The 27,269-nt window shown below is 37.7% G+C and overlaps 2 protein-coding genes across 2 annotated transcripts; both read right to left on the minus strand.

Moving 5' to 3' along the window:
* Positions 1-91: 91 nt before the first annotated feature.
* LOC311622583 (olfactory receptor 7E178-like) lies at positions 92-17,044 on the minus strand (the record flags this gene model as incomplete). The annotated part of the gene is made up of 2 exons (XM_084883836.1): positions 16,953-17,044; positions 92-935 (listed from the first exon to the last, which is right to left on the minus strand). Exon 2 carries the CDS (start codon positions 920-922, stop codon positions 92-94), a length of 831 nt encoding a protein of 276 aa, XP_084739962.1. The 5' UTR covers positions 923-935; positions 16,953-17,044.
* Positions 10,270-17,026, minus strand: LOC311623560 (olfactory receptor 7E178-like; the record flags this gene model as incomplete). Its single annotated transcript, XM_084885758.1, has 2 exons — positions 16,968-17,026; positions 10,270-11,113 (listed from the first exon to the last, which is right to left on the minus strand). Exon 2 carries the CDS (start codon positions 11,098-11,100, stop codon positions 10,270-10,272), a length of 831 nt encoding a protein of 276 aa, XP_084741884.1. The 5' UTR covers positions 11,101-11,113; positions 16,968-17,026.
* Positions 17,045-27,269: the final 10,225 nt, after the last annotated feature.

The raw sequence follows: 27,269 nt of genomic DNA on the forward strand, positions 1-27,269 counted from the left end.
ATGTTTGGTTTTGAGTCATTTCTACTCCATAGATAAAATTAATTATAAATAGATGAATAATAAAAAATCTCCAATGGCCCATGTATTAAGACTAGAGTATTTTGTTGAGGAATCGCTTCAAGGCCATCTTGATGTCCCTGTTTCTCAGACTATAGATGAATGGATTCAGCATAGGGGTGACCACAGTATACACTACAGAGGCTCCAGCAGCCTTCCTGGGAAAATCTAAGACAGCAGAACTGAGGTACAACACAAGGCCTGTTCCATAAAATAAACAAACAACTGACAGGTGAGAACCACAGGTGGAGAAGGCTTTGTACTTTCCACCTGACGATGAGATTCTCAGAATGGAGAAGACAATTTTATAGTAAGAGAAAAGGATACCTGAGACTGGAATGCCACCAAAGATTGCTCCGATAAAATACAGTAATATTTTATTAGTAGAGGTATCATTACAAGCAAGCTTGAGGAGCTGAGGAGGGTCACAGAAGAAATGAGGAATTTCCATGTTTGTGCAAAAGGAAAGCTGTGAAATCATCAAGCAGTTCAGTTGGGATTCCAAAAGGCTGATCAAACAAGACACCAGAAGCAGCAGGCTACAGACACGGGGGTTCATGATATCCAGGTAGTGCAGGGGATAACAGATAGCAACAAACCGATCATAGGCCATCACAGATAGGAGTGCACTGTCCAAACATCCAAAAAAATTTAAAGAAGACAACTGAGTCAGGCAGCCAGCATAGGAGATGACTCTGCTATGAGTTTGAGTGTCCACAATCACCTTTGGGACGGTGGTAGAAGAATAGCCAATGTCAGCCATGGAGAGGTTGGAGAGGAAGAAGTACATGGGGGTGTGCAGATGTGAGTCAGAGCCGATGGCCAGGATGATGAGCAGATTCCCCAGCAGAGTGACCAGGTACATGCACAGGAACAGGCTGAATGTTAGAGACTGTAGTTTCGGATCATCTGAGAAGCCCAGAAGGAGGAATTCCAATGCACCTGTTAGATTCTGGGGCTCCACAAAGCAGAGACACCTTTGAGAAAATACATCAGAGCTGGTATAAAGGATACATACAGATTAGTGTATCAGTATTTTGCATTTAAGCAATTCATAGTTTTCACCCTTTAATAATATTATTGGTTATGACAAACATTTTTCTTAGAATTCTTTTCATATTGCATTTTTCTCCATAGTCTATTACTGAATGCATCAGTTTGGAAAGAATTGGCTGAATAAATAAGGGGAGTAAGGTTATTTTGAGATTTATAAATCCATAAGCACACACAAGCTTATCAGTACCCTCCTAAGAAAGAAATAAAAGGAATAAGAACTATCGATCTTTCTTAACAAAAATGCTCTTTATTATTGTCCTTATTTGTTCAAGGACACTGATAAGCTGTTAAATGTACTTTATTTTATCCAAGTGCTGTATGATTAATTTGACTTGTAGTATTTATAACCACATGATAAGAATTATGTAATAAACCGTTGAGTCCATTTTTTGTGTGTGGCAGAATTGATGGACCTACAGGGTATTATACTAAATGAAATAAGTCAGACAGAGATACACAAATACCATATGATTTCACTTGTATGCAAAATCTAAAGAGCAAAATAAAAACAGACTGCAGTCTAACTTAGCTACAAATCAGAAGTTCTCAAAGCCCCCCATTCCGTTTCAATTAGTCATTCTGGGAAGGGTGCTTGGTGGAAAATGATGAATCTCATTCATTTCTTTAGTCACACACCATCCTTGGAGGTAATGAACCCCAGGCAGCAAAACTGCCAGTGTGTGTCAGCTTATGGAAGATGCTGTGTTATTGTACACTAACAATATGTAATCAGTATTTCACAACCTGTGTCTATGTTTTGTTTGTGTTAGTTGCCTACTCTGTGCCAACCACAGTGTGGGTGCTGGACAATCAGATATAAATGCGACTCAGTTGCTTCCCCACAGGCCTGCTGCCTGGAGTGACCTGGGAAGAGAAAGGATAGACTGAGTAGGTTGCCCAAATGTTTTCTTTTTGATTTATTTTAATTTCCATATTTGATTTAACCCATTATACCAAAAACATAGTTTCACCAATATACACAATTGAGACATATTTTTTTTAATATTTTCTTCAATGTCTTCAAAATCCGATGTTTTAATAATAGAAGAACAGCACATCTCTGTTTGGACTAGCCGCATTTCAAGAGCTCAATAGCCATTTGAACCTAAATTGTAGAGAAATACACTGTTCTGTACCCTGTGTTCTGTGAATAGTATCTCACTATCCATATCTGACTCCAGGAATCTGGGAACAGATTATATAGGAATATTTTGCTCTTTTCCTCAAATCTAAAATAATATTTGTATACCCTGATAATGAGGGTATCATGCAGGTGAAAATGGAAGCTACATAACACAGAGCTCTGAATCTGGCACAAGGAAACCTTCAAGGGTGTTTTTTGATATTAGGTGACTATCTTAATCAACACCATGATCATAACCACAGCATTCATGGTCATTCTGGAATGCTTAGGGAATGAAGACTTCAGGTCCTGCTCTGGTATAGGAAATGACTTTGGAAGATAGGAATGTAGTGGAGAAGTGCAGAATTCTGAATGAGAGTTCTAAACCCCCCAATGGAAAGAATAACATAAACTTCATAGGCCTCTGAGCTGTAACTTTGCTTATTGATGCCCTCACATCTGGCTATCTTAGCTGTTCGACTGCCTCATTAATGAGGAAACAAGTTTCTCCATAATTTCCCCTCCATCCACCATATCCCTTGCTACTCACTGGTTTGTGTTGTCTCTCTGCTGAGTCATGACCTAAAAGTTTGGATACACTGCCCTCTCCTGCCTGGTAATGAGAAGGCTGAGGCTCTGTTCTCAGGACTGGCGTGAAGACAGACTTAGGCATGGACTTCCTAAAGCAGTTCTCAATTCTGGAGGAAGAGCCACACATATGACTTTTAACTGGGACTAGCAGCCTGTATGGCCTTGATGGTTCAATGCACAGAACTCATAATTAGTGAAGTTGGTCCAGGTTTAATTAATCTCTGAGGACTTCCTACTATTAACAAAGAGAAAAAAGAGAATAGTGAATGTATGTAGAAAGGTCTGCAACTTCCCTCTTCTCATGAGAAAGCACATCTGTACACTTTGCTTCTGACTTCCAATTTCAATAATATTAATTTAGAATGCAGACATTTTTCAAGTTATGACCTTTTGACTTTGACATCTGCAAAATCATTATGTTAAAAATGTAAATTAGGGACATTAGTCCTTCTGTAATAAGAACCAATAATTATTTCCATTTTCTTCATTATGACTTCTGTCTTTAAAAGGAAAAGTCTATCTGTCTATTTTAGGTTTTACATTTATTTATTTATTTATTTATTTATTCATTTACTTATTTATTTTTATTAAGGTATTATATTTGTACATATCTTTCCATTGCCTCCCCAGGCCCATATATGCCTCCCCCCCCCCCAGAGTTTTTTGTCCATTGGTTTTGCTTATATATTGATACATGCATACAAGTCCTTCTGTTGATCTCTTATCTCCCCCATATCTTCCTATCCTCACCGCTGTAATTTGGCAGTCTGTTTGTTGCTTTACCCTCTCTGTATCTATCGTTTTGTTCATCAGTTTATAATGTTCTTTATTATCCATAAATGAGTGAGGTCATGTGGTGTTTCTCTTTCAATGACTGGTTTATTTCACTCAGCATGATGTTCTCCAATTCCATCCAGGTTGCTGCAAATGATGAGAATTCCTTCTTTTTATGGCAGCATAGTATTCCATTGTGTAGATGTACCATAGTTTTTGATCCAATCATCTGCTGATGGGCACCCAGACTGTTTCCAAATCCTAGCTATTGTAGATTTTGCTGCTATGAACATAGGGGTGCTTATTTCCTTTCTGATTGGTGTTTCTGGTTTCATAGGATATATTCCTAGAAGTGGGATTACTGGGTCAAATGGGAGTTCCATTTTCAGTTTTTTGAGGAAGCTCCATACTGTTCTCCACAGTGGTTGCACCAGTCAGCATTCCCACCAGCAGTGCACGAGGGTTCCTTTTTCTCCGCAACCTTGCCAACACTTATTTGTTGATTTGTTGATGTTGGCCATTCTGACAGGTGTGAGATGGTACTGCATTGTTGTTTTGATTTGCATCTCTCTGATAATTAGTGACTTTGAGCATGTTTTCATGTGCCTCTTGGCCTTCCTTCTGTCTTCTTTTGAAAATATTCTATTTAGGTCCATTGCCCGTTTTTTAATTGGATCATTCATTTTCCTTTCATTAAGTTGTATAAGCTTCTATAAATGTTGGAGATTATACCTTTATCAGTGATAACATTTGCAAATGTTTTCCCATACAGTGGGCTTTCTTGTCGTTGTGTTGATGGTTTCTTTTGCAGTAAAAAGGCTTTTTATTTTGATGTAGTCCCATTTGTTTATTTTCTCTTTAGCTTACATTGCTCTAGGGGTAGTATCAGTAAAGAAGTTCTTTTGGTATGTCAGAGATTTTCCTACCTGTGGATGCCTCTATTATTTTTATGGTTTCTCATCTTATGTTTAAGTCCTGTATCCATTTTGAGTTTATTTTTGTGTATGGTGTAAGTTGGTGATCTAGTTTCATTTTTTTGCAAGTGTCTGTCCAATTTTGCCAACACCATTTATTGAAGAAACTGTCTTGACTCCATTGTTTGTTCTTACCTCCTTTGTCAAATATTAATTGAGTATAGAGGTTTGGGTTGATATCTGGGTTCTCAATTCTATTCATTTGTTCTATATGTCTGTTCTTGTGCCAATACCAGGCCGTTTTGAGAACAGTGGCTTTGTAATACAGCTTGAAGTCTGGTATTGAGATCCCTCCTACTTTATTCTTCTTTCTCAGGATTGCTATCGCTATTCGGGGTATTTTTATGTTCCAGATGAATTTTTGGAGAGTTCTTTCTAGGTCTGTGAAGTATGCCGTTGATATTTTAATGGGAAGTGCATTGAATTTAAAATTTCCTTTGGGAAATATGGACATTTTGATGATGTTGATTCTACCAATCCATGATCATGGAATGTTCTTCCATCTGTTTATATCTTCCTCTATCTGTTTTTTCAGTGTCAAGAAGTATTCCCCATATAGGTATTCTACTTCCTTAGTTAAGTTTATTCCTAGGTATCTTATTTGTTTTGGTGCAATGGTAAATGGGATTGCTTTTTTAGTCTCTGTTTCTGTAAGTTCACTGTTGGAAATGCCATAGATTTCTTGGCGTTAATTTTGTATCCTGCTACATTGCCAAATTCATTCATTAAGTCAATTAGTTTTTTGATGGAATCTTTGGGGTTTTTGATGTACAATATCATGTCATCTGCAAATAAGGACAACTTTACTTCTTCTTTTCCATTTTGGATGCCTTTTATTTCCTCTTGTTGTCTAATTGCAATGGCTAGTACTTCCAGTACTATGTCAAACAGGAGTGGGGAGAGTGGGCATCCTTGTCTTATTCCTGTTCTTAGAGGGAATGATTTTAGTTTTTGCCCATTGAGTATGATGTTTGCTGTGGGTTTATGATATATAGCTTTTATTATGTTGAGGTATGATCCTTGTACTCCCACCTTGTTGAGAGTTTTTATCAGGAAAGGGTGTTGGATTTTATCAAAAGCTTTTTTTTGCATCGATTGTTATGACTATATGATATTTATCCCTCAATTTGTTTATGTGATGTATCACGTTTACTGATTTGTGGATATTGTATCATCCTTGCATTCCCGGAATAATTCCTACTTGGTCATAGTGTATGATCTTCCTGATGTACTGCTGGATCCGATTTGCGAGAATTTTGTTGATGATTTTGGCATCTATATTCATGAGGGATATTGGCCTATAATTCTCTTTCATTGTGTTGTCTTTATCTGGTTTTGGTATTAGGGTGATGCTGGCTTCATAGAAGGAGTTTGGAAGTGTTCCTTTCTCTTGAATTTTTTTGAATAGTCTGAGGAGGATAGGTTTTGGTTCTTCCTTAAATATTTGGTAAAACTCTCCTGTGAAGCCATCTGGCCCTGGGCTTTTGTTTGCTGGAAGCTTTTTGATGACTGCTTCAATTTCTTCCCAAGTTACTTCTTTAATATATATATGAGAGAGAGAGAGAGAGAAAGAGAAACACCATTCCCCTTTAAGAAATAAAAATTATTCTAATTATAAGAAATTAAGAAATAGCTACAAATACATTCTTTTATTCCAATAGAATGCTAGTTAGTTAATTCCTATATTTTGAGTATTTTCAACACTTATAAAAGACAGGATTGTGTAATCTGGATTCTAAATGAAAGTTGAATGTTCATAATCAGAAAATATTTTTTATGTGCTAGTTATCTTCATGACTTTTATCATTCTTTGGTTTTCGGTCTCTCCTTCATAGAAATAATGATTACTCAGGCATGAGAGTTGTTCTTTAAACGTCAGTTGGAAGTTGTTTTTCAATTAGTACTAGTTTAAAAAAATTTGAGGAGCCTCCATATTGTTTCTTATAATGAATGTAGGATATTTATTTATACCAACAGTGTACCAGGGTTCCCTTTTCTCCACATCCTTCCCAACATGTATCTTTTTAAATCTTAATTTATCTTTATTGTTGAAAGTATTACAAATGTCACACTTTTTTCCCCATTGACCTCCGCCAGTCCAGACCTTTTATTAGAAAGCTTTGCATTTGAAAGTATTTTTGAAATCTGTATCATAATAATCATTCCATGAGAGCACAACATGAAATTTTCATCTTCATAGCAATTTATTTTCCATTTTGGATTTAAAAATTGGACTGTATAACGCATGACTATTTATAGAAAACCATAAAATCCTCAGTGTTTGTGACATTATGGCTCCTGACACATTTCCTAATTCACACTAAACCAAATGGGTATAAATCAGTTGTTCAACCTCCATTTCCCATTGGGGACCAAGTAGGATTGAATGAACCACTCCTTAGCTAAAGTGGAGGTGACAGTGCCCTGGTGTGGGAATATGGAGATTGAGTTTGAGTCCTGAATCTTTTACTCCCTCCTCGTTGGGTGTATGGAAATCTAAGTATCTCTGTGCTTGCGTTCCTTCTTGGAAATGGCCAGTCTAACATTCATCTCTAGACCACGTGTGGCACCTAAGGGAACTTTGGAAGTCAAGACAGGTTTGATCATTTTTTAACAAAGTATTTCAATCATTATTAGGGTAGTGTGCTTACTAATAAAATACAATTCCAAAAATGTAATGCCATGTTATAGCGGAAAGGTTAATCCCTCTCCTGACTCAATCAAGTCACTAGTGCATGGAATGACATGAAACCTGAAATGTACCTCAGCTCAGCAATAACATTTACTACCCCCTTCTTTTCTGCCTCTATCTTTACATTTATGAAGACTCCTTTCAAAGGATATTCAGTATTTGAATAATATATATACTACCACATGGAAATTAACAGTTGTCATAAAAAGCCGATGACATAGACACAAACAAACACTATTTTATTTTCTCTCTATTCCTATGGGACATTCTAGAAAAGGAAAGAAACACTGGCTTGGAAGGTCATATTGGAATGAACAATGGAAGAGCCTATTCAATATTTAAGGGAGATTTTTTGTTTTTTGATGCCTTCTGTCTGCCCATGAGGTATAGGATTGTGTAGGGATCAAAAATAAATGACACTCAGTCACTTCCCTTGATATTCTAAGGATGTATTTGCAAAAACAAAATTAAAGGTCATGTCAGGGATGTAGGGAAACTGTAAATTAAGTACACCCTTACGGTATGCATCAATCACTTATTTATTACAAAGTGGGCATAAATTATTTGTTTAAACCTTATTCAGTGAAGTTGTGTCTACTGAGAATCAATAAGGAGGACAATCCCACATTACAAAGACATTAAGAACTTTCCCAGTAGCACACTAATAATAAGTAGAGCAGAAGGAATTCAAAATTAAATGTTCATTCTCTGAAGTCTCATGCACTAAACTTCATTGTGCCCCAACTTTCTGAAATTTTAAGCTGAGGTATAGAGATTTTCACCACAGGTATCTCTGAGGCACATTTTGAACTGCTTTGAGTATCCTAAATAGGAATGGTCCCAAAGATTCTGACTTGGGCCCTAGCATATTTTGCCCATTGGATAGAGCATTGGCCTGAAGACTGAAGGGTCCCAAGGGCACATGCCCAGGTTGCAGGCTCAATCCCCAGTAGGGGTTGTGCAGGAGGCAGCTAATCAATGATTCTCTCTCATCAATGATGTTTCTATCTCTCCCCACTTCCTCTCTAAAATTTGAAAAAGTATATATTTTAAAAAGACTGATTTTGTCTCCTTTTGAAATTGAGTAGATTGGTTATAAGAATGGAGGAAGAAGAGGACAGTTGATGTGAAATCCAGGAGCAAGGACAAGACAGGGACCAAATTATCCGGCCTAAATTATCATGTGCCACTTCTTCCTATGACCTTTGTCTATGGTCTCAGCCATCTCTTTTGTAGTTGATGCAGCAAATGTGGCCTTCTGCTCTCCATTGTAGTCTACCAGAAGACTCCATAGAGAAGACAATAGTAAGTATGGTTTTCCTGTTAGGATGAGGAGAGAAATGAAATGACTCTTTGGATTGGCCTAAGAGAAAACTGGCCAGATATCCTGAATCTGGAGTCACACTGCACAGATACAAACCTGGCTTCAGTTCTTACTAACCCATGATCTGTTTCCAGTTACATAAAATGCTATGCTCCTTTCTTTTTTATGTAAAAAATAATAATGTTTGCCCTTTTAATTCAGAAGAGATTACACAGATGAAACCAAACAAAATACATAAAACACATATTTCAGAGCCTAGCACTTAGGGAGCACCCAATAAAAGTGCTTGATGTTATGGTTAATGTCACCCTTCTCACCATTACCTTCATGATCATTTTGAGGTGCTTAGGGGCAAGTTTAGAGAGATTCACTTTCTGGTATGCTGAAAAAGATGCCAACCAGATCCAGAACCAATGAGGATGAAAGGTGAACTCTGAAAGTCTTGCACCCCCACCAGAACCAAGAACACAAACTTGTGAAATTTTGCATATTGGTGCCATCTCACCTATTTATTCCAATCTGTTCCTTCTCCCATAGCACTTACTGGGGTGGCCTGCATCTCTGCTGGAGCATGAGCAAGGAGTATCAATGAATCTGCATCCCTTCTCCTGCCTTGTATGTGAGAAGAACTTGGGGTTTCTCCTCAGGGATGGCAGGAAAACAGGGACCTTCTGATGCATATACCACAAAGAAAGAAGACACATATGTAGCCACTGCGGTAGCATTCACATCCATAAGGGCTGGAGGAATCAGCCAATTATTTACTCATCATTGGTGAGAGAGGTCCGGTGAAGGATATTCATGCACTGGGGTGGGTGTCCCTCACCCTAGCCTGCACCCTCTCCAACCTGAGACCCCTTGGGGGATGTCTGACAGCCAGTTTAGGCTTGCTCCCTCTCACAATCTGAAACTGCTTCTGCCTGTCAGCCTGATCTATGCCTAATTGCTCCTCTGCCAGCCCAATCGCCCCCAACTGCTTTTCCATACTAGCCCGGTCATCTCCAACTACCCTCCCCTGCTAGCCTGGTCGCCCCTAACTGCCAGTCATTTTTAAATAAAAGGTAAGACCAAATTCAGGAGTTCTCGGCTAGGTCTCAATAAGGATTAGATTCACCTGGGCTATTGTTAAAAAAACATTTTCTTCTTTTCACTCTAATTCAGTTATATCTTTATGTATGGCTAATGGACTCAGGCATGAAGATTTTTAAAGCTTCTCAGATGCTTCCTAGATTTAAAATCCGTGACACACATTCTCTCACACACCTGCAATAATAGATTTAATTAAAGCCTAAGTTTAATGAAAAATAGCATGGACAGTAAGATGGTTGAGTCATATATAACATTCACATTAAAAAAGAGATGAATTTCTATAGGATGACAGGATCATAGGCAACAAATACAGAAACTCCATATTGTAATAGGATTAAATTGTGCATCGAGTTTGACATACATAGGATCCAAGAATACTCCCTTAATCCCATCAAAGATGTGCCCAAATAAATTATTATTAGACAAAATAGATCAAGAGGACTGAAAACAGTAAGCTACAATAATGGTATGACCAAAAACATACATTTGCCAACTACCACTTTTTTAGTCATTTCTAATCCACACATAAAATTAATTATAAATAAATTAATAAATTAGAAAAAATCTCCAAATGGCCCATGTATTAAGACTAGGCTATTCTGTTGAGGAATCGCTGCAAGGCCATCTTCATGTCCCTGTTCCTCAGACTGTAGATGAAAGGGTTCAGCATAGGGGTGACCACAGCATACACCACAGAGGCTCCAGAAGCCTTCCTGGGAAAATGTGAGACAGTAGAACTGAGGTACACACCAAGGCCTGTTCCATAAAATAAACAAACAACTGACAGGTGAGAACCACAGGTGGAGAAGGCTTTGTACTTTCCACCTGACGATGAGATTCTCAGAATGGAGGAAACAATTTTATAGTAAGAGAAAAAGATACCTGAGACTGGAATACCAGCAAAGATGGCTACTATAAAATAGAGTAATATTTTATTAGTAGAGGTATCATTGCAAGCAAGCTGGAGAAGTTGAGGAGGGTCACAGAAGAAATGAGGAATTTCCATGTTTGTGCAAAAGGAAAGCTGTGAAATCATCAAGCAGTGCAGTTGGGATTCCAAAAGGCTGATCAAACAGGACACCAGAAGCAGCAGGCTACAGACACGGGGATTCATGATATCCAGGTAGTGCAGGGGATAACAGACAGCAACAAACCAATCATAGGCCATCACAGTTAGGAGTGCACTGTCCAAATATCCAAAAAAATTTAAAGAAGACAACTGAGTCAAACAGCCAGCATAGGAGATGACTCTGCTCTGAGTTTGAATGTCTGAAATCACCTTTGGGACAGTGGTAGAAGACAAGCCAATGTCAGCCATGGACAGGTTGGAGAGGAAGAAGTACATGGGGGTGTGCAGATGGGAGTCAGAGCCGATGGCCAGGATGATAAGCAGATTCCCCAGCAGAGTGACAAGGTACATGGACAGGAACAGGCTGAACGTTAGAGAATGTAGTTCCGGATCATCTGAGATGCCCAGGAGGAGGAATTCCAATGCACCTGTTTGATTCTGGGGCTCCACATAACACTGACACCTTTGAGAAAATAGATGAGAGCAACAAGAACATTAGTGTGTCAATATTTTGAATTTAAGCAATTCATAGTTTTCACACTAAAGGACCATGCCTGTTTAGTAATATTTCTTGGTTATGACCAACATTCTTCTTAGCACTCTTTGCTTATTGCATTTTTCTCCATGAGCCTATTACTGCATGCTTCACTTTGGAAATAATGAATCAATGAGAGGAGTATGGTTGTTTAGAGGTTTATAAATCCATAAGCACGAACTAGCCTATCAGTACTAGTACAAAATAGGAAAGAAAAAAAAGAGAAGTATCCCCTTGCTATTAACAAAGTGGTCTTCATTATTGTCCTTATTAATTCAAGGCTAATAATAAACAGTTAAATGTACTTTATTTTATCCAAATGCAGTGATTACTTTTTTTTGACTTGTAGTATTTATAAGCATGCAATAAGAACTATGTAATACTAACTAAAAAAAGAACTATGTAATAACCTGTCTGTAAAAAAGAATGAATCTCACCTTTACTGACAGAATAGATGGACCTAGAGGGTATTATACTAAGTGAAGTAAGTCAGACAGAGATACAAAAATACCATATGATTTCACTTGTATGTACAATCTAAAGAGCAAAATAAATAAGATAAAAACAGACTTCAGTCCAAATTAGCTACAAATCAGAAGTTCTCAAACCCCCTCATCTGTTTCAATTAGTCATTCTGGGAAGGGTGCTTGGAGGAAAATGATGAATCTCATTCATTTCTTTAGTCACACACCATCCCTGCCAGTGTGTGTCAGCTTATGGACGATTCTTTATTATTGTACACTAACACCTTGTAATCAGTATTTCACAGTTTGGGTAAATATTTTGTTTGTGTTAGTTGCCTACTCTGTGCCAACCACGGTGTGGGTGCTGGGCAATCAGTAATAAATGAGATTCAGTTGCTTCCCCACAGGCATGCTGCCTGGAGTGACCTGAAAACAGACAGGATAGACTGAGTAGGTTGGCCAAAAGTTTTTTGGGGGTTTATATTAATTTTCATATTTGATTTAACCTATTATACAAAAAACATAGTTTTACCAATATACACAATTGAGATATTTTAGTCTTTTCTTATACATCTTCATAATCCGGTATTTTACTAATCTAAGGATAGCACATCTCAGTTTAAACTAGCCACATTTCAAGAGTTCAATAGCCATGTGAACCTAAATTGTATAGAAAAACACTGTTCTGCACCCTGTGTTCTGTGAATAGCATCTCACTCTCCAAATCTGACTCCACCTTTTTTGCCCAAGAACCTGGGTACAAATTTAATAGGAATATTTTTTTCCTTTTTCAAATCTAAAATAACAATAGTTGTATACCCTGATTTTGAGGGTATTATGCAGGTGACAATAGAAGCTACATAACTCAGAGCTCTGAATCATGATCTTAACCAGAGGATTCATGATCATACTAAAATGCTTAGGGAATGAAGACTACTGGTTCCCCCTCTGGGATGGGCAATGACTTTGGAAGGTAGGAATGGTAGTGGAGAAGTGCAGAATTCTGAATCAGAGTTCTAAAATCCCCAAATGGAAAGAATAACATAAACTTCACAGGCCTCTGAGCTGTAACTTTGCTTATCAATGCCCTCCCATCTGGCTATCTCAGCTTTCCTGCTGCCTTGCTAACGAGGAAACAAATTTCTCCATAACTCCCCCTACATCCACTATATCCCTTGCTACTCACTGGTTTGTGTTGTCTTTTTGCTCAGTTATGACCTAGGACTTTGGATCCACTGCCCTCTCTTTCCTGGTAATGACAAGGCTGAGGCTCTGTTCTCAGGACTGTTGTGAAGACAGACTCAGCCATGGACCTCCTGAAGCAAGCAAGTTTCAATTCTGGGAGGAAGAGCCACACACATGACTCTTAACTGGGACTGGAAGCCTGTACGGCCTTGAGGGTTCATAATTAGTGAGGTTGGCCCATGTTTAACTAGCCTCTGAGGACTGCCTAATATTAACGAAGAGGAAATAGAGAATAGTGAATGTATGTAGGAGGGTCAGGGACTTTCCTCTTCTCAGGAGAGAGCACATCTGTACACATTGCTTCTAACTTCCAGATTCAAGATTCTTAACATAGAAGCAGGCTTTTTAAGTTATGACTTTTTGAGTTTGACATCTGAAAAATCATTGTATTAATCATGTAAATTTGGAACAATTAGGCCTTCTTTAATAAGAAACTATTTCCATTTTCTTCATTATGACTTCTGTCTTTAAAAAAAGAAAAGCCTATTTCTCTTTTTTAGGTTTTACTTTTAACAGACATAAGTATTGTATATTGGTGTTTACTGTGTGCCAGGTGCTCTTTGCAGCACTATGTATTTCTGATCTCTCTTTTTCACTTCTTTTTTTTCTTTTCTTGAACTTATTGTGGATGACATTGATTAATACAATTACATAGGTTTCAGATGTACTATTCTAAAATATGTCACTAGTATATTGTATTGTGTGTTCAGCACCCAGAGTTAAGTAAGAGATTATTTGTTTATTTAAATGACAGTCCAAGTTCTGATTTTCATTGTTCATTGATGTTTTGGGTACACTAAAACACTACTGACTTTCTCTTAAATTAAGCAGGAGTGCAATCAAAGTACTAACAACACTGCAGTCCCCTCAAAGTTTGACTGAGTTGATCTATTTCCAATCGCACTCACTTTAAAAGGAAGGAGTTCCTGGTGGGCTGATGGCCATAAGCTTTCCTCAGTCCTCTGCCTAATGGGCCTCTCTCAGGGAAGCTCCTGCATGGCTGTGGCTCCCATTAGGACAGGTTACAAGAGACAAGGACCAGGAATATAAAGCCTTTTTGTACCCTAATATCATAAGTGACATCTCATCAGTTTTGCCATGTTTTCTTTGAAACCAGTCAGTAGGCCCAAGACACACTCAAGAGGATGGGTGTCCATAAAGCATGAATACAGGAGCAGATGTCATTGGAGCATATTGGAATCTGCCCACCATGCAGGCATCACCCTCTATCAGAACGTTGGTCTCTAAGCACCACAACCCAGGAGAGATTGCTCTACTTCCCAGATAGCCCACAACCATTACCACACAATCTCTCGGCAAAATTTCTGGCAGATAAACTGACACATGAGTAAAAATTGCCTCTGTTTTGGTGTTTTTGCTAACCTCACCATGTTCTCTCAGGACACACAATCCAAAAAAGCCAGCCTGGCTTTTTTTTCATCACCAGGGTCCCTCACATCAAGCTGCAGCCATTCTGTGCCCACATTCACCAACTGTCTCCAATGGCTTCTGACTTCTGTAATGAGAAGAACTTAACCTATTCCAGGATGAATTTTTCTTGAGCTTTGTGTCCAAAGATTCTAAAATTTATATAGTGAGTTTGAGGCCTATTTCATTGTTGTTGTTTTTCCAATAGATAACATGAGTATGGAAATGATGGTACTTTGCAACCTTCCACATCCTACTCATGTAGTCTTCCTGCCTTAGAGAACTCTGGAGGAGGAATTTAGAGATCTGTCTGTCATTAACTCATAAAAAGAAAATGTGCCAAAATCCAGTTGGCACAGTAGGAGACACCAGGCTCTGTTGCCCAAGGAAGATCAACAATCAGATCCATGAACAAAAGCATATCTGGGAGAGCTCAAGTGTTCACTTATGGAACGTCTACAACACAGTGGAACAAAACACCTGAGAATAACCACACAAAATGAAGCAAAGAGCAATGTCAGAGTTCCTGCATCATGCCATCATCCAGGCCTTGCTACTCAGCAACAACAGGCAACTCCAAAGTAGAAAGAGTTGTTAAGCTGGTGGAAGGAGGGAGAGCAGAGCAAACAACTAGTTTACCAAACCTTTTACTGCCCCATTTGAAAGACCTGTTTTATTTCACTCCACCCAGAGATTGGCAAAGCTTAGACATAAAGACACAGCTAAAAGCAAAGAAGAGGAGGGATTGCCACAATGGGATGTAAGAATGGATTAAAAATGGACACAGAGACTGATGGCACAGAATTAAGAGCTCAGAAATAAACCACTGCATACACACGCAACTAATATTTGAAAAGGGAGACTCTATTGGTTCTCAATCGAAGTAACTTTCTGGTGAAATATGAACCAGCCCCCATCCATGCAAAGCAGGGATATTCCAAATAAAGTTCCAGGAGATGGCAGTTTTCATAAACCAATGAATTTATATGCAAGGCTTCTCTTGGGCAGCCACAAGACAAAGTAGATCTGTATACCTGCCCACCAAATCTTAAAACTTTATATACAATAAAGGCCTTAACTGAGTTCAATGATGTATAATATCTAGATGGTCTCAACAAAACATAACTAGGTCACGGGCTAGCTTCTGGAGAAGGGTAGGCAAGTAAAATGAACATTCCAAAGACAGGAGAAGGGGTTGAGTCTCTGATTCCCCAGGGGCTGCTCTTAAGTCCACTGTTACTCAGTCTTGAGGAATTCCTCCAACTGACCCAGTCATCAGTATTGATGAAACTCCCAGAGGTTTCTAATAGAATCCACAATTAAAAAACCAGTGAACTGCATTCTCAGAAGTTTCCTGATTACATAGATTTGGCAGATGCAAATGTGTATGGAAAATGCAATAAAACCATGGGGAGAGATGTAACGTTTAAGTATTTATTAAGAGAATTGTACATTTCAAGTGGATACCAGAGTCAATGCATTTATTATGCAATTATAATGATGTACAAAAGATCCCAGATTACCCTGCAATTCAATTAAAGTCAAATCAAAAGAAGTAAAGTTCGTATGTGAAACATGGAGAGGAATGAAAACCATGAGACTAAACACAGTCTGACTAAGGAAACAGTGTTCACTGGGCTAAAAGTTTGGTTTTGCTAGATTTTCCAACTACACTCCAAAAGGGACTGTAGAGATGTTAAGAGTAGTCTGTTCTGCTGTAGAGCCTCCATAGGGCACTCTTAATGTCCCTATTCCTCAGACTGTAAATGAAAGGGTTCAGCATGGGAGTGACCATAGTGTACATGACAGAAGGCACCACACCCTTCCTGGGGGAAGGCAACAGTGCTGATCCAAGGTAACTTCCAATAGCTGTTCCATAAAATAAGCAAACAACTGACAGGTGAGAGCCACAGGTGGAAAAGGCTTTATACTTCCCACCTTTCGATGGAACCCTCAGGATTGAGGAAACAATTTTATAGTAAGAGAAAAATATCCCTGAAATAGGGAGAAAACCAGAAATGGCGCCAACAAAATACATGACTATGTTATTGGTAAAGATGTCAGAGCAGGCAAGATGAAGGAGTTGAGAAGGATCACAGAAGAAATTAGAAATGTTTACATCTTTGAAGCAGGTAAGTTGTAACACAATTAAAGTATGCAGCTGGGAGTCCAAAAGGCTGATGAGAAATGACATGAAAACTAAGAAGCAGCAGAGGCATGGGCTCATGATGGCTGAATAGTGCAGAGGGTGACAGATGGCCACAAACCGGTCATAGGCCATGACAGTCAAAAGCATGCCATCCATACATCCAAAAAGGATCAAGAAAGACATCTGTGTCAGGCAGCCTCCATAGGAGATGACTCTGCTGTGAGTCTGGATGCCCACAATCATCTTTGGAACAGTGGTAGAAATGAAACCGATGTCAGCCAAGGACAGGCTGCAGAGGAAGAAGTACATGGGGGTGTGGAGGTGGGAGTCAGAGCTGACAGTCAGGATGATGAGCATGTTCCCCAACACGGCAACCAGGTACATGGACAGGAAGAGCCCCAAGAGCAGAGGCTGCAGTTCCAGGTCATCGGAGAGACCCAGGAGGAAGAATTGTGAGACACGTGTTAGATTTTGTGGTTCTATGTAGCCGGGACACCTTTAGAAGAGGATTGGGAAAAGGAAAATAAGTAAATGAGCACACAGCATTGTAACCATGTTCTGTATTCAAGCTATTCACCCATGAGGTCATATGTCCCAGTACCTTTATCAATATTTCTCATATGATAAATCCTATTTAATTAGAACTGTTTCTTTTTTATTTTCTTGTTTTTATGGTTGATAGAATTACAGATGTACCCTTCCCCCCTCCCAAACATTGACCCTACCAGAACCCCCTGCCCTTATACCCAGGCCTTCACCACACTATTGTCTTTCTTTTTTGGTTCCATGTTATTCACCTCTTTCTATATACACTTTACTGTCCAGATTCTCCATTGAAAAGTATCAGAGGAGCAGGAACATTAGAGATAACAAATACATAATCACAGAAATCACAGCTACTTCTTTAATATATATATAGAATGAGAAACACCCATCCTCCTTTAAGAAAAAAAAAATCATTCCAATTTTAAGAAATTAAGAAGTAGCTAAATATACCTTTTTTTATTCAACTACAATCCTAGCTAGATAGTTCCTTTATTTAGATATTTTCAACACTGTATAAATGACAGGATTGTGTAATCTGGATTTTAAATGAAAGTTCAATGTTCATAGTCAGAAAATGTTTTTTGTGATTGCTATCTTCAGGATTTTTACCATTCTTTGGTTTTTGGTCTCTCCTTCATAGAACTGTTATTACTCAAGCATGATAGTTGTTCTTTAAGTCATTTGCAAGTTCTTTTTTCAATTAGTATTAGTTTAAAAATTTTGAGGAACTTCCATATTGTTTATTATAATGCCTGTAGGGATATTTATTCACATCAACAGGGTACCAGGGTTCCCTTTTTTCCACATCCTCTCCAACATGTGTATTTTTTTCCTTAATTTATATTTATTGTTAAAAGTATTACAAACAAATGTCACCCTTTTTCCCCTTGATCCCTTCCACTTTAGACCCCTCCCCCCCTCCCCAGGCCTTCACTACACAGTTGTCTGTATCCATGGGTTATGCATATAAATTATTTGGTTAATCTCTCCCCACCCACCACTACCTTCCTTCCGAGTTTCATCAGTCTATTCTATGTTTATATGACTTGGAATATATTTTGTTTATCATTTTATTGTATAGATTAGGTACTGCATAAAAGACTTTTCTTTTTTATAATAGCCATTCTGATAGGTGTGTGATTATGTACTTTTGTGATTTTTATTTGCATTTCCCTGATGGATAATGATGTTTAGCAGCTTTTCATATAGGACTGTTAGTTTTGTTTTTCTGATTATAATCCCTATGTAGGAATTCTGATAAACAGGTCAGGTGGCCTTCCACACACTTCTCTTTTATCAGGAGGTCCTCCTGACAACTTTCCAACCAAGTTTCTTGTGCTCCCCAACAATTTGGTACATGTGCAATATTTCTTGTTCCAATACAAAAAGCATTTTCTATTAACTACATCCTTTTATTATAAGGGTATGCATTTGAAAGTATTTTTGAAGTCTGTATCATAATAATCATTCCATGAGAGCTCCACATGAAATTTTCATCTTCATAGCAATTTATTTTCCATTTTGGATTTCAAAATTGGACTGTATATACAAAACCATAAAATCCACAATTATTTGTGACATTATGGCCCCTGTAAATCACTGACACATTTTCTAATTCACAGGTGGACACACTCAACCAAAAGGGGGTGAATCAGTTCTTCTCCCTCCCTTTCCATTGGGGACCAAGTAGGTTTGAAAGAACCACTCCTTAGCTAAAGTGGAGGTGACACTGCTGGAATAAGGAGATCGATTTTGAGTCCTGAATCTTTCACTCCCTCCATGTGGAGTGTGTGGAAATCTCAGAATCTCTGTACTTGTGTTCCTTCTTGGAAATGGCCAGTCTAACATTCATTTCTAGACCCAGTGTGGCATCTAAGGGACGTTTGGAAGTCAAGTAAGGTTTGATCATTTTTTAACAAAGGATTTCAATCATTATTAGGATAGTGTGCTTGCTAATAAAATGCAATTCCAAAAATGTAATGCCATTTTATGGTGGAAAGGGTGAAGCCTCTCCTGAAATGTACCTCAGTTCAGCAATAACCTTTACTTCCCCCTTCCTTCCTGCTGCTTTTTAAAATAATTATGAAAAACCCCTTGATATTCAATATTTGAATTTGAAAAGTAGTATTAAATGGAAATTAGCAGGTGTCATAAAAATCCCATGACATAGACACAAATAAACATTATTTTATCTTCTCTCTATTCCTATGAAACATTCTAGAAATGGAAGGAAACACTGGCATGGATGGTCAAATGCGGGGAATTCATATTGGCCACTTTGTTTCTATAAACAACGCAAGAGTCTATTCAATATTTAAGTGATATTTTTTGTTTGTTTTTTTATGCCTCCTGTCTGCCCACAAATTATAGGCTTGGGGTGGAGTATCAGAAATAAATGACACTCAGTCACTTGCCTCAATATACTAAGGATGTACTTGTAAAAACAAAAATGAAAGGTCATGTGAAGGATGTAGGGAAACCATAAGTTCAGCTCACTCTTACTGTATGCATTCATAATATATTTATTACATAGAGGGCATCAATTATTTAACCCTTATTCAGTGAAGTTGTGTCAACTGGGAGTCAATAAGGAGGACAATTCCACATTACAAAGACATTAAGAACTTTCCCAGTAGCACACTAATAATAAGTAGAGTAGAAGGAATTAAAAATTAAATGATCATCCTCTCAAGTCTCATGCACTAAACTTCATTGTGCCCCAACTTTCTAGAATTTTAAGCTGAGGCACAGAGATCTTAACCACAGGTATCTCTGAGGTACATTTTGAACTGCTTTGAGTATACTGAATAGGAATGGAAACAAAGATTCTAACTTTGGTCCTAGTCAGTTTTGCTCAGTGGATAGAGCATTGGCCTGAAGACTGAAGGATCCCAAGGGTACATGCCAAGTTGCAGGCTCAATCCCCAGTAGGGGGCATGCAGAAGGCAGCTAATCAATGATTCTCTTTCACCAATGATGTTTCTATCGCTCTTCCTTATTCTCTGAAATTAATGAAAATATATTTTAAAAAGACTATGACTTTGTCTCTTTTTGAAATTGAGTAGGTTGATTATAAGAATGAAGGAAGAAGTGGACAGTTGATGTGAAATCCAGGAGCAAGGACAAGACAGGGACCAAATTATCCACCCTAAATTATCATGTGCCAATTCTTTCTACGACCTTTGCAAGTGGTCTCAGCCATCCTTTTTATAGTTGATGCAACAAATGTGATCTACTGCTCTCCAAAGTGGACAGATGTCTTAAGTCTGGAGTCAGACTGCCCAGATACAAAACTAGCTTCAGTTCTTAATAACTCATGATCTGTTTCCAGTTACATAAAATGCTATGCTCCTTTCTTTTTATGTAAAAAAAATAATGATGTTTGCATTTATAATTCAGAAGAGATTATACAGATAAAACCAAACAAAATATATAAAACACATATTTCAGAGCCTAGCACTTAGGAAGCACCCAATAAAAGTGCTTAATGTTATGGTTAATGTCACCCTTCTCATCATCACCTTCATGATCATTTTGGGTGCTTAGGGGCAGGTTTAGAGAGATTCACTTTCTTCTATATTGAGGAAGATGCCAACCAGATCCAGAACCAATGAGGATAAAAGGTGATCTCTGAAAGTCTTACACCCCCACCAGAACTAAGAACACAAACTTCATAGGGCCCTGATCTGAAATTTTGCATATTGGTACCCTTTCATCTATCTATTCCTATCTGTTCCTTATTCAATCACCATCTCCCATAGCACTTACTGGGCTGGGTTGCATCTCTGCTGGAGCATGAACAAGGAGTATCAATGGATCTGCTACCCGTCTCCTGCCTTGTGTGTGACAAGCAAGGGCAAGAAAACAGACACAGGCTGAGACCTTCTGATGCATATGCCACAAAGAAAGGAGGCATATATATAGCCCTACAGTAGAATTAGGATCCATAAGGGATGGATGAATCAATTATTTACTATGTTATGATCATAAGGGCTCATTGCACAAATTTCCTAATTAGCCAATTGGTTCATGTTGTCCTAATCTCTGGATATTTGCTAGTATTAATGAAAGAGAAAAAAAAAGAAAAAAAGTGAATGTTCCTGGAGGACCTTGGTCCTTTCTCTCCTGAGAAGGAAAGTCACCTGTACTCCTTGCTTCTTACTTCTGAGTTTCAGGATCTTAACATTAAATTCAGACTTCTTCTTTTTTTTTTTTTTTTTTTTTTTTTTTTTTTTTTTTTTTTTTTTAATTTAACCACTTATTGTGTGATTTTGGTATCTGTAAAAGCATTGTATTTTAGTTCTCAAAATGAGCTGAACACTACCACCACCAGGATGTTTTTAAAAATTCTCAGGCTTCGGCCATATTCTAGAACAATTATAGAGGAGAGAAAATTTAGTTTTATAATCATGAGTATGAAAAACAGAGTTTATTCTTGAATTATTATTTATTCATTATTGTGTTATTTATTTGAATTACAACTAGAAACCTACTTTTTCCCACCCTTGTATATCATAACTAGAGGCCCAGTGCACAGATTTGTGCACCAGGTGGTTCCTTAACCTGGCTTACACCCTCTAGCAATCCAGGACCCCTTCGGGAATGTCAGAGAATTGGTTTTGGCCCAATCCCAGCAGGCTAGACTGAGGGACTCCACTGGTGCATGAATCCGTGTACCAGGCCTCTAATATTAATATAAGATTCTCTTCCAGTCCTCCCCCCTTCCCTCTGAGATTTATCAGTCTGTTCCATGCCTGTGCACTGAGCATCTGCACCCTGGTGGTCATTGTGTTCATAGCTACTAGTCAAAAGGTTGGATGGTTGCTTAGGCTTTTATATATATCTATATATATAGATAGATATAGATATAGATAAAGATATATAGATTAGATATAGATATAGATATAGATATAGATATAGATATAGATATAGATATAGATATAGATAGATAGATATAGATAGATGTATAGATATAGATATAGATGATATAGATATAGATATAGATATAGATATAGATATAGATATAGATATAGATATAGATATAGATATAGATAGATATAGATAACTGGTGATGAGACCCAGTTACTAGATTATTTCAATAAAAGGTAAGATTGAAAACCAAAGGAAGGCATCTCACCCACACCTTCATAAACAGGATTGGTAGATGATAAATTTGTATGGAAAATACACAGAGCTTTAAAAGGGATGTAAATTTTACATATATAAAGAGTTGTTCCTCATTCTGGCATGCCTGAGTCACCAATATTAAACTACAGATATCTCCATTTATATAATAAATATAATAAATATATAATAAGATTCAGTCAGGCAGTGATTATGATATACAAAGAATTCTAGAATGCTTCAAAGTTCTATTAAAGACATACCAAAAGAAGCAATATTCAGATGTTAAGCAAGGAGAGGAATCAAAGCCATAAGAGACACAAAAGTGAAGTGATAAGAGAAGTAGGATTTTCAAGTCTTGATGTTTAGTTTTCCTACATTTTCCAGCCTACACTTCAAATGGATGGCACAAGTATTGAAATAAGATTATTTTGCTAAGGATCTTCTGTATGGTCTTTTTGATATCCTTATTACTTAAACTGTAGATAAAGGAGCTCAACACGGGGGTGACCACCAAGATGTACACCACCAAGGCCACCACATTGTTCCTTGGAAAAAGTGAAACAGTGGAATTGAGGTACACCACAAGGTCTGTTGTATAAAATGAACAACTGATTGGTAACACCCACAAGTATAGAAGGCTTTATACTTCCCACCTGATGACAGAAAGAGAAAAAAGATGATTAAGATAAGGAAAAAAACAGATATGGCACCAAAAAAATGCATGACTATAGTATTGATGAAGGTTTCAGACAGGCAAGGTTCTGCATAAAGTCCAGTAAATATAGAGTCCCAAAAAGAAGAACCCAAACAGACTCAGACTCAGATACATTTTTTTAAAAAGATTGGTTATAGTTAAACCCAATACAACAAGATTGTGGGTTTGATTCTGGGTCAGGGCACATACAAGAATCAACTCATAAATATGCATAAATATAAGGAACAACAAATCAATTATCTATCTATCTACCGGTATCTATCTATCTATCTATCTATCTATCTATCTACCGATCTATCTATCTATCTATCTATCTATCTATCGTCTCTATCTTTCAGTCCCTTCCTCTTTCTCATTACTATTAATCAATTAAAAATAAATATAAAGTGCTACTATATTTTTAAAATGCCCAATGTTAAAGATAAAGAGAGAAGCTTCTTAAAAATATTTTTATTTATTTCAGAGAGGTAGGAAGAGGAAGAGAGAGATAGAAACATCAAATATAAGGAAGAATCATTGATCCGCTGTCTCCTGCACACCCACTACTGGGTACTGACTGAGCCTGGAACCCAGGCATGTTCCCTGACCTGGAATAAAATAGTGACCTCCTGGTTCATAGGTCAATGCTCAACCACTGAGCCAAATCCAGCTAGACTAAAAAAATCTTAAAAGAATCAAGAGAAAGGTGGTTACCTACAAGGGAGCTCCCTTTAGACTATCAGCTAATTTCTCAACAGAAATTTTACAGGCCAGAGGGATTGGCAAGAAAAATGCAAACTAATGAAAAGGAAGGACCAACAACCAAGACTGCTCTAATCAGGAAGCCTAACATTTAAAACTGAAGAAGAGAAAAAGAGCTTCCTGGACAAGAAAAATCTAAAAGAATTGATCACCATCAAACCAATATTACAGGAAATGTTAAAAGGACTTCTTTAAGGAAAAGGGAGAGAGAGGACGTTTTACAGTTTTTATGTTAAGTTCAGAATCTGATGTGTATTTTATACTTACAGTACATAGCAATTTGCGCTAGTCACATTTGAAGTGTTCAATAGCTACATGTAGCTGGTGGCTCTTGCATTGACAATGCATGTCTAGAAATACAGTATGAACAAACACATATAAAATCTAATTTAATCTAATCTAATTTTCTGCAAAAAAAAGTTTCCTTCTCTTCAAATGCTGTTTTTTAAAATTTATCTTTACTTTTGCAAGTATTACAGATGTCCCTTTATTTTCCCCATTGACCCCCTTCACCCTCCCCTCACTGCACTATTCTCTGTGTCCATGGGTTAAGCATACACTGAGGGGCCAGATTATTATGATCTCTGAACGCAAAATAATCTGGCCACTCAGTGTATATCCTATATAATAAAAGGCTAATATGCAAATTGTCCCCTAGACCAGGAGTTTGACCAGCAGGCAAGTCGGCCAACAGCCCATGTCCCCTACCCCTAGTCAGCCTGGCCAGACCCCACACACAAATGCGCGCGCACACACACACACACACACACACACACACACACACTGAGTGGCCAGATTGTTATGCATTAATATGGCCACTCAGTGTATATGCACATAAATTAATCTTTGGTTAAATTCTTTGTCAGTCTGTTTCATTTTTCTATGTCTCTGGATCTATTTTGTTCATCAGTTTATTCTGTTCATTAGCTTTCACATATGAGTGTGATCATGTGATACTCATCTTCCTCTGAATGACTTACAGAATTATTAAAAATTTGTTGAGGAAAAAAAAAAGGTTGATTCAAATGTCCCTAGAGATGGACTAGAGAATGCTGTGCTTTCTCTAGATCCTCCTTCAGAATTAAGGGTTTATGATGTAGGTGCAGGGAGGGCAGCCATCTGACTACACTCAGGCCTCTTTGCAAATACTCATCAGTTAAAGGAAGCTGCCTCACCCAGGAGACCCCCTCAGATCTCTTGACATTTACATTCACCACTGTATTTGCACTGTGGTTGCTCCTGAACTGCTCCCAGCCACTCACTGAGAACAGCAGAATGCCAGTGCATGCCCATTGCCATGGTCACACAATGACATGGATGACCAGGATCTATTACACCTACTAGAATGGTGAAGCCTCTGCTTACCATGAGGATGTAAAGTGTCAGGCAGCAGTAGATCTTGAAGTTCAAAGGGACTTTTGCCATGTGTCTGGAAGTGTATCTTTTTAGCAGCCAAGACCTCTTGACCTGCATAGGCCAGAGTTATGGAGATCTGAAGCACAAACTCCCAAGTGGCTCAATGGAAGTGTCATTTATAAAGGGCCACTTCTACTTCCAACCCTTGATTTATGGACAAAATATTCTATAAATCAAAGTGATAGCATACTATGATTGTCAGTGACCTAGAGTAGATACTGCATCCTGTGGGTTATATAGACAACACTCCCTGTGTATTCAAAAGCCTGAACTAAACTTGGTCATTCTCTTTAAAACTAAACCTGTTCTTATATCTTCCACTAAAACTTTTCTAAAACTCTCTCGTGTTCCACACTCTCTTTATAATATGCTTTTTACTCCTTCCCACCATCATGATAGGTGATTTATATTTATCACTTATATTTCCCCGATACTCACTCTTCAACCCCCTCTACTAAGATTGTTTCTGCCTCTACTCTTCTATTTAGAGGTAACAAATAGACCCCCACTAATATCAGCAGAGGATCCATCTCACCAGGAAATGCCAAAAACATTTTTCAGCCCTCATTTGGTTGGTCCTTTCAACAGAACCAAACTATTTAACCAAACTCTGCTTTTCTTTAGAAAGGACCTCTTTGCCTCTGCATCATTGTAAACATCAAGGGTCCATGACACCACAGAGTTGTTTAGGGGAAGAACATCACAGAAAGTTGCTTTCTGAGACAATTAAACATTCCTTCGGAGACACCTTGTCACTTTTAAGTCAAATCAAAGAACAAGTGTTTTTCCTAGGAGGGAATAAACGTAACTCTCCCAATGATGCTTGCCACAGCATCACACAAACTTTTTCTATTTTTTTAATCTTTGCACCCCAGAGGATATGAATTGTTTGGAGAGTAAAAATACAGAACTACAATTTACTTAATGAGGAGCTCTGAGAATTCAATATGAGTGCTGGAAAATTTAAATGTGTTTACTTGCTCCTTTCTTTAATTCTCTGATCACAGCCAAATAAAAACTCAACTGGCTTCAGTGACATCCTTCAGAGAAGGTCATCGCATTCCAGTGGCATGAAAAGGAAATGAGACAAAGTGGGTACTGGGGTTTACCTGTGGAATAATTAGACTGTGATTAGCCTGTATTATATGATTAACGAAAATGAAGACCCTGTACTTTGAAGGTATTTTTATTTCCACTGAAACCAGTCTTTTCCAGTATTCGCTCTGTTTCCTTCTCTCTCCTTTTTGGTATCTAGAGATCTCAAATAAGAATTGTATTCCAGAGAATCTCCACCTTTTTCCTACTCTTTCCTATAATTGTAGGCTCTTTTTTTTATTTCCATTATAACAATTTATTAACTGGAGATCTATTATGCATGAGGTATTGTCTATGCTGTTCCTAATGTGGTTGGATTTTTTTATTCCCTACCTTTTGTAGCAAGCTGGACTCACTGATAACACTTAATCGTTTTATATTGATGTTATTGTTCTTTCACCTTAGTGTCCACAATATTATCTGAGAATAATATAATTATTTCTGATGTTTAATACTCAGTTGAATTTTCTTTCCTCATTTTACCAATCTCTATAAATGTTTCAGCAGAATATCAAGTGATTGAAGTTGAAGTTGACTGCATTGGTCTTTTCATGAATTGAACAGAAATATGTTAGTGAGTTAATGTAGAATATCCTGTTGCCTGCAATTTTAAAACAACTGCTATTTATTGAATTAAGAAAATGCCATTGGTTTTCTTATTTAACCAGAGGAAACAAATTATATGATTAACTGGAAGATTTCTATTTTGTGTTATAGTTACTCTTTTGGTTTCAATCTTCATTATACGTCTAACATTTGTATGTTGAGCACTTACTATTTGTCAGGTACTTGATAGGTCCTTGGAATAACAGTGGTGAGCAAAAATAGTTACAACTTCTAACCCACAAATGAAAGTAAAATTACCAACATGAGAGGCATTTGGGAAAATAGTACAGGTGCTCAAAATGTGGGACTTACACATTCTGTCCCTCCTCACCCTGATTATCTATTCTCTGTCTCAGGAGCTTCTCAAATTTCTTCTTTTACCAACCCAAGTGCAACTGGAAATTCTGCTCTCTTAGCCACAAGTGCTTGCCCTTTTAAAATTTCTCCTAATTC

Source organism: Pipistrellus hanaki, assembly GCF_964339955.1.
Source record: "Pipistrellus hanaki genome assembly, chromosome: 5".
Lineage (NCBI taxonomy): Eukaryota > Metazoa > Chordata > Mammalia > Chiroptera > Vespertilionidae > Pipistrellus > Pipistrellus hanaki.